The sequence below is a fragment of the Thermobia domestica genome, chromosome 5 (assembly GCF_964235325.1).
Source record: "Thermobia domestica chromosome 5, izTheDome1.hap1.1, whole genome shotgun sequence".
Lineage (NCBI taxonomy): Eukaryota > Metazoa > Arthropoda > Insecta > Zygentoma > Lepismatidae > Thermobia > Thermobia domestica.
Genome location: NC_137458.1, coordinates 213,794,044 through 213,802,296, shown reverse-complemented (window position 1 = coordinate 213,802,296; position 8,253 = coordinate 213,794,044). Strand labels below are relative to the sequence as shown.

At 35.7% G+C, this 8,253-nt stretch overlaps 1 protein-coding gene across 1 annotated transcript in view; it reads right to left on the bottom strand.

The window, feature by feature from the left end:
• Window positions 1-1,788: 1,788 nt before the first annotated feature.
• LOC145686392 (BTB/POZ domain-containing protein 6-like) overlaps window positions 1,789-8,253 on the bottom strand; it is a 92,510-nt gene continuing 86,045 nt past the window's right edge. Inside the window, exon 6 of the mRNA XM_081759668.1 lies at window positions 1,789-2,858. Within this exon, the coding sequence (XP_081615794.1) occupies window positions 1,983-2,858 (876 nt within the window). The 3' untranslated portion in view covers window positions 1,789-1,982. The remainder of the gene's footprint in view (window positions 2,859-8,253) is intronic.

Genomic DNA, 8,253 nt, shown 5'->3' with positions numbered 1-8,253 from the left:
TCATGTGGAACTAACATTATCTGTATCTTTCTTATAATTTTCTTAAAATGTTTTTAGTAATCAAAAAAGTCGTCGCAGCCTCATTTTAAATTTTATTTTGTAGATAGATGGCCGATATCTGTTTCTGTCGTAGCTGTGGGAGCAGAACATTCGTCAACACGTGTGTGTGTATATATCTATCTGCTGTCATTTATAACAGATTGCTCGCGTTCATCCTCGAAAAAGAATGGCCCGACAATACCCATAGCCCTCACACCACACCACATCACACAGATTTTTTCCCTGTGGAGAGGCTTTTCATGCAACTGACATGGACTCTCAGGTGTTCAATATTTAAAGTTCTATTTGTTCATATACCTTTCCAGGTGTCAGAAAGAAGTTCGCTTCGTCTGTCATGAGAATTGAATAAAAAATTGTTCTGGTTCTAGTTAATTAATTTCAGTATGATCTGCCAGCACTGTTCTCGCACATTTCTATTTGCCTTCGATAATTCCTGCACCGTCTCATTTTGTGTGGGTGAGACTTCAGATCATATCACAACATTCGTCCAATACTACTCCGAAGAAGATTTAATGTGAGGAAATTTTGCCGCACTGAACGTCTGAGACTTGCAAGAACTGCCTCCCGCACGCGTGCGATGTTTTTGAGTGTATGGACTGTTTGCTTATGTGACTGTGATTTATCACCTACATTACCACTTGTGCACCACTGTGTAACCAACCTATGTATTGTCTCTCCTGGTGACACTATCCTCGTTCTTACTGGTTACCAAATGCACGTCTGGATGCTCCCTGCACGAACACGATTGACTCACGCTTTATAAATTCGTCTACACAAAACACACGCTCCTGTACGGGTTAACGCTCCATTGTGCACTGAATCCAAGGCGCCATGTTACAGGCTGATAGGCATCTCACTCACTCTCCTCCGGTTTCTCGCCAAATCAAAACTGGGAAATCGAAACTAGATTATCTTGTACAAGTGAGAACAGTGGATTAAAACATTATTGTGGAAATTTCTTTGATTAAATAGATCAGAAATTACATTAATATGCCTATAGATTGGTTGTTTGATGTCTTGCTAATTTTAAACATATCTATTGAAATTTTCGAGATCTTGCAGATATTTTGGATCCTCGAGTGGTAACGTTTCTCTTGTAAGATACTGGCGCTCAAGAAATGGAGTCAATCATTGAATTGCGTTCGTGTGATTAGATTTTAACATCTAAAGAACAGATCAACAACTGAAATTCATTAAGAAAGTGTTGAGGTACACAGTGCTAAAGCTATGTCAGGAAACAAGTATGAATTTTGTCTACTGAATTGGACACAGACATGCATACTTGTTACAGCTCTACAGATGGAAATACGGGACCTTATCAGGATTTTCATGTTCAGACCATTGAAGAGGCACTTGTGTATCAAAGATTCAGTTATTATAATGGCTTGCCAGTTAGCAGTTAACACTGACTTCCATGCTGATTGTCAGTGCGCAGTTGTCTTTATGCATCGTTCAAACAAATATTTAGACCAATTTGAAGGCTATAGAAATAATCTGTAAGAAGGCCATAATACAAAGAATGTTTGTGCCTATAGAATTTTCAATCTGAATTAATTTACGTGGTGAGAGGTCCTAAACCACCGTCACACATTTTTCATGTAATTCATGTATTGAGAATATGTTGGTACTTTGTCTAATACTTTCTTCTAATGTTAATATTAAAATACTAGATTCATACCATAGAAAAAGGTTTGCCAATTCTTTTCTAATAATGGTGAAACACACATGAAATTAGTGAATACGTTTATTTACAAATAGATATTTCAAAGGACGTTGGATTACTGTAAATTACATCTCATTGATAAGTGTCTTTTTATGATGTTTAGTGCTTAAAAGGGACAACATTTTCCCCAAAAAACGTAGTTGAAAAGATTAGTAGTAGCTTGACTATTTCGTCGTGGTAGTTCTATTTTTATGCGCTATTACCTCTTAGCTTCCGGTTTATTGCTGTTTATCTCGGAGAAGAATATTCCTGAAATACCCATCACACAAGACGCCATCTGTTCGGCTTTTAATCCGCGGTCATGAAATAGGAAACTCAAACTACCACACCTGTAGAAAGAACCTGGCCAGTAGCGTGTAGTATCAAAATCATTACCTGTAATTTGTACCACATATACAACATTATTTTTCACTGGGATGGGGCATAAGAAAAATGCCTCAATTTGTGTTGTGGTTTCTTCTGGTACGGCAAAAGTAGTTGTGGCTACAGAGTCACCACTTTGATCTAACACTGATAAAGTAAGAAACTCTTTCTGGTCCTCAGAAGAATTATCTGTGTGCGGATGAGATGCAGCTACTTGAAATCCTCGAAGAAGAATTTCATTGGTTACGGAGAAACGAGTAGAAATATCAGCAACAAACTGCATTTTTTCTTGTTGACTATCTGACCAGTCACAAATCTGTAGATTAGCACGGGATCTTGTTTCGGTACTAACCCAGTCAGGAAGTTTGATACGGTTTTTCCTGCCTCCTACTATGCCTGCAAGTATGCACGAGGCCTCGGAAGGACTTAAAATACCTGAAGGAACAACCTGTTCTTGAAATTCGCTTTTAGTGAAAGCCAGAAAGCGGATAAAGCGAAGTGTTGTGCCAGCAGCTGTTCGCAGAGGGTTTGAAACGTTACTTGAACTTTTCTTTTCACTGTGTCGTTTAGCCCACTGTACCAACAAATCAAATAACTGTACCTCACTTTCTATAGCCATGGAGTCTTGATCCAAAACACACTGTAAAATTGGCAATGAAAGTTTAAAAAGTGCAGGATCTTTTCTCAGTGGATAAATATGGTTTTTGATCATCTGCAAGAAAGAGAAAGACAGTTTATTTTTATCACATGCGTTGGGATACTGCTTATAGTTTCTCATGTACTTAGGGTTGCCAGGCTGGACATTTTCTAATTTCGCTACATTTCTCAGTATTGCATATTGAAGAATATTTATTCGTATTTCATTTTTTATCGCCATATCCTCTGATTTTATCATTAAAATTTCTCCTGCATGTTTTAATTCATTTAGATCAATCGAAATCCTCGATTCCAATGTCAGAATTAATAAAATATACATCATGAGCAGAGCTACGGGGGTAAGGAAGGATTTACTTCCCGATTTTCTAAAAAGAATTTTGAAAAAGAATTGCTCAGGATAATAACATTGAAAGTAGAAACCAAAATAGGTATCATAGCCCATTTATGAAACAATGTATATCTTTCTACTTTGATATATATCACTTTTTTAAATTTGTGGTGTTTGAAATCTTCTATGTGGATGTTACCGAATTGCAAGTTAAATTACGACTTTCTGTTTAAAATGATCCTGCCATATAAAGACGCATCTAACAACGAAACTTGTTTTGATACTTTGTGGTGTGGATTATCCTTTCCCTCAATACTTCATCGTAAACAATCAGCAATCACACGTCAAATCTTAATCTACGTAGAAGCACGCAACTGTGAACGCAATTTTGTGCTGAAGCAGTTCTCTTATGCATGTTTTCTCCAGAGAATATAAGTTTTCGCAACGATGAATAGGAAGTCCAACGACATAAGATTTTTTAAAAAAATAAGAAAAACGGCAACTGTCAAAAGGCTCAATTCTGAAAATAAACTGTGACATCTTCTCAACCAGAGTAACCGAAAATGTACAATGAGCTGAGTAGAGAAACTCAATCTGTTCAAGAGACTTTTGCCATTGATAGGGGTAGGAGTTTTTCGAAAGTTGCGAAATCGCGAAAGTTTTCCGACAAAGCCGAGAGTTGGTTTTTCAACGAACTACGTCAAATTGAGTAAGGAAATAGGTATTTTGAAGTCGCCACGAAATGCGATAACTGACATTTTGAGCGAAATATACCGCAAAACGCGACAAATTGCGATTTTTTAAAACGTTAATTTCCGTTGTTAAAATACAGAAATAAAAAGTATAAATTTCCAAGCAACGTTTCCCTTTTGCAACTGGCAACGCTGATTACTACTAACTTCCGTTTCAAGTTCATAGCTGGTAATTGTGGAATGTCGAACGTTCAGCGTCGTGTTAAAACAGCAGAAATTCTCACTTTGGTGTTTTTGTGGAATAAGGTACGAGTTTATAATTTTGGAAATGGCGAATAAAAAGCGTACAGTACAAGATCGCGCAAATGAATTTGCCAGTGAAAACTATAACGTAAGTGATATCCAAACGTTCATGTGTAAATTTTGAAAATTCACGCATTGAATAAAAAAAAAAACACTGTACAAAACATATACGAGGCCTGTCTAAAAAGTATCCGACCTTAATTTTTTCCACGCAAAGTAGTGATTCTCAGGCGGCGCCACCGTGCACGGTGGAAGGAGGAACCTTAACGCGCATGCTTGAATTTTTTCACCGCGTTCGCGTGTGCCAGTCGTGAGCTGGTGGTCGCGAAGTGAGGTGCTGTTGGTAGTGTTCGTCGGATTTAGTGTTTCTCGCAAGATGACTGAACGAATTGAGCAAAGATACTGCATCAAATTCTGTCAAAGGCTGGGTGATTCTCAAAGCCAAACAATTCGTAAGATTCAGCAGGTGTTTGGAGAAGATGCGATGGGTGTAACACAAATTAAACAATGGTTCAACCGATTCAAAGATGGCCGCACATCAGTCGAGAGTGAGCAGCGTAGCGGCAGGCCCCAAACTGCTCGGAATGCAGCTGTTGTTGAGCGGGTGCGAAATTTGGTGATGGCAGATCGCCGTTTGACAGTGCGGGAGATTGCAGAAGATGTTGGAGTGAGTAAAGATTCTGCACATGCAATTTTGCGTGACGATTTGAACATGAAACGAGTGGCTGCTAAATTTGTACCCAAGTTGTTGTCTCAGGAACAAAAAGACACCCGTTTTGACGTTGCACAGGACCTTCTGGACACCACCAACACTGATCCTGGGTATCTGAATTCCGTGATAACTGGAGATGAGTCATGGGTGTACGGGTACGACCCAGAACTTGGCCGCGTGAACTTGGCCCTCCCACTTCGTTTTCTGAATTTCTCATACTGCCGTTCAGTACAAACAAATATTTTCGGTACAAATCGGTACAAACGAAGTACTTTTTATTGATATGCAGAAATCGTTTGTACCGAGAGGTGGAGGAGAGGGGCAGGTTCAGAAGGGTACCATTTTGCCTTACTTCATGAAATTGATATTTATGCTAGCTTGGTGAGGTAGTCAAATGATGTTGCAAGCCTGGTGTGGGGTTGGTGGTATGTCTGGTGTTAAGATGGAATGCAAAAAATTATCAGACACATCCACCAATTTTCAATATATGTTCATTGTTTAGCACATGAAGTAAGGCTTGTTCTTGTCAGTACTTGCAAAAGTAATGATTTTAGCTGGTTTTTTTTTTCAACGTGATGCAAGCGTTTTATAATTTTTTGTTCCTCTAAGAGACACTCCGAATAAAACTACAAGATGAACTAATATCAAAACTCCAGGTCCTCATGAAATTCACAACTTAGATTACACTAAATGATCTTGCAGGGCAACAGCTGTTCAGTCCGTTTACAGAAATTTCAAGGTTATTTGTAGTTCCAAATCAGACTGCAAAAATATTCAGAAACTCCAAATCTTCTCACACTAAAGGGTTAGTACCATTAGTTACATACACTGATTTTGTTGTATGTTTGCTATTCTTTTCCGAGTATTTTTAACAGTATTGTAAATGTTCTGAACTTAAGTGAAGACAGTGAAACTATGCTTAAAAATTAGTACAGAAGTGATCTTTATTACCCAGCCCTAGAAACATGACTGAAGAACTTAAAAGAAAGATTTGCCAGTGGAGCTTTAGCAGTGGCTACTTCCTGTGAAAACTTCCCTCGCCTGAATGAAGAAAAGGTTATTTTTAATGCTTATCCTGTTCCAAAGCCATGCTTCAAGCAGAAATAGGAATTTTATGTAATGTTATCGAAGCAGATGGAACGAATCGTCACGAAAAACCTCTTAAAGAACTAGTTGGAGTCTTAGAAAGACAAATTTTGGACAAGGAAGTCGATATCTATCCTAATTTCAAAATTCTTTTTACAATTTGCTTCTACCTTCCTCCAAACAGTGCAACTTGTAAAAGGTCGTTCTCGGGAGTGCGTAAAACTAACAACTGGCTGAGTTATTGTATGACTCAAGAACGGTTTTCCAAGTTATTACTTTTGTTTTAAAAGTCAGACATTGTTTTAAAAAAATAACTTGGAAGATTCGGCTTTCAAATACGCCAAAAAGAGACATGAAGTTTGTCCCATTTAGATTGTACTATTAATAATTTTTATACAGTACTTTGATATTGTTATTTTGAACAGCCTGTAAACCAATTTAATTGTACTGAGTTTTGCTAGGCTTGATTGCTTGTCATTCACAATCAATTTAAGCTTTGTTAAGGAAGTACAATTTTCACATTTAATATATTAGTTTTTATTGCTGGGTTCAATGTCAAGAGCAATGCCAAGTTGCATAAAATCCAACAACTAGAAATTAAAAAAAAAGTAAGTTGTAGTAAATAAGAGAAAAATCTAAAATGAGTTTTTCGATTTTCCGGATAAGGTTTGATCTTCAGCAGACAGCCCCTAACTCCGCTCATGATGTGCACTATAGACTTCATTTTCTAGAAGTTATATGTATTTAAGAACATAGACAACTGGAGTGGGATACCGGTACAGTCCCGAAAATTTTAAAAATATCGATATGTACACTCATGTCCAAAATTATTGTCGCATGTCTATAAATATGTTGTTGTAGGAATATAATTTGATAACGAATTCGCCTGGTATTTCTTATAATGTTAGTATTTATATAATCGGCAAAGACATGTATGTGGCAAATTTCATGTCAAAAGAGCACTAAATAAGGACAATAAAACGAAAATAAAACATTTAGTAATATTTTGTTTTATTCATTCTAATTTTCGTATTTATAATTCTTTTCTATGAAATTTACGACAAATATACATTTACCGATTATACACATAGTATCAGTATTAAAAGTACCCTGCAAAATCTTTATCAAATTATATTCTTACAAGGAGACAGTTATAGATATGCGACAATCATTTTGGACATGAGTGTACAACAGTAATAACTTTAATTAAAAAATAGTGTTGGAATACTTTTTCAGTTAATAAATGTCAAAATGTCGCTTGTTTTCAGCTAGAAAGATTGGCAACCCTAAATTGATCCTTGCTAATACAATACAATTAATTATAACATTTAAAAAAATAATGTTATTAAAACTTATGTAATGTTAATTTAAAGTGGTAGCTTAATTCTTACTTCTTAAATAAGTATAAATAAAAAAGACACATGTGAACACTACGATTAATCATGTTTAAGATTTTTTTATTGCAAATTTAAAGAAAAAAGAAAGATTTTCTAAATAGCAAGTAACACAAAATTGGTTATTCTTTTAACTTGAAATAAAAGTATCGTCAAATCAATAATTTCGAGTAAATTCTTTTTGCATAATATCAAATACCATAATGTGACAGAATATGTCCACCACTTATACATTTATTTGAGACAAAACTGTACGAAAATTGTTGAATTTTGATTATGTGAATAGTGAACAACAATCTTATATTATTTTGGATTTCAGTTGATATTTCGTCAACCGCAACAAGTATTATCAGAACTTTCGGAATGAATTAATTATTAGGATTCAATGGGGATGTCTGTACCGAGACTATTTGTCCACACCACGAAATGGCTAATAATTGATTGGCATTTCATAGAAAGATAATGCAACATAAAATCAATCACCAAATGCATTATTTCTAATACGTTCTTATAGTTAAAAGTCGATGAAATCTCAATAAAATACAAAATAACATAATAGACTTAAACTAAAATCAAGGAAACATAGATCGTGAAGAAGCTAAAGAATAAATAACGAACTAGGAAATGTATAATGAGAAAAGTAAAGAAAAAATAACAATAAAACAAATCCGATAAACTCGGAAAATAAACGGCTCACAGAAAGTTAACTGTTTCAATCTCACATATAAACCCGACAATGCAGTCGTTAAAAATGGTTATTCCTAAAACCCGAGTAATATTATTAGCCAGTCCTAAATGTTCTTTTATGAGGTCTGAGTATTTCGGACATTCTTTGGAAGAGTATGCACGTTAAATTTAAAGAAGGGAAGTAAAAAGAAAACCGGAAAAATTATGGTATTCCTTTCCTAATAATTCTTCCCTTCTCTGACTATCAC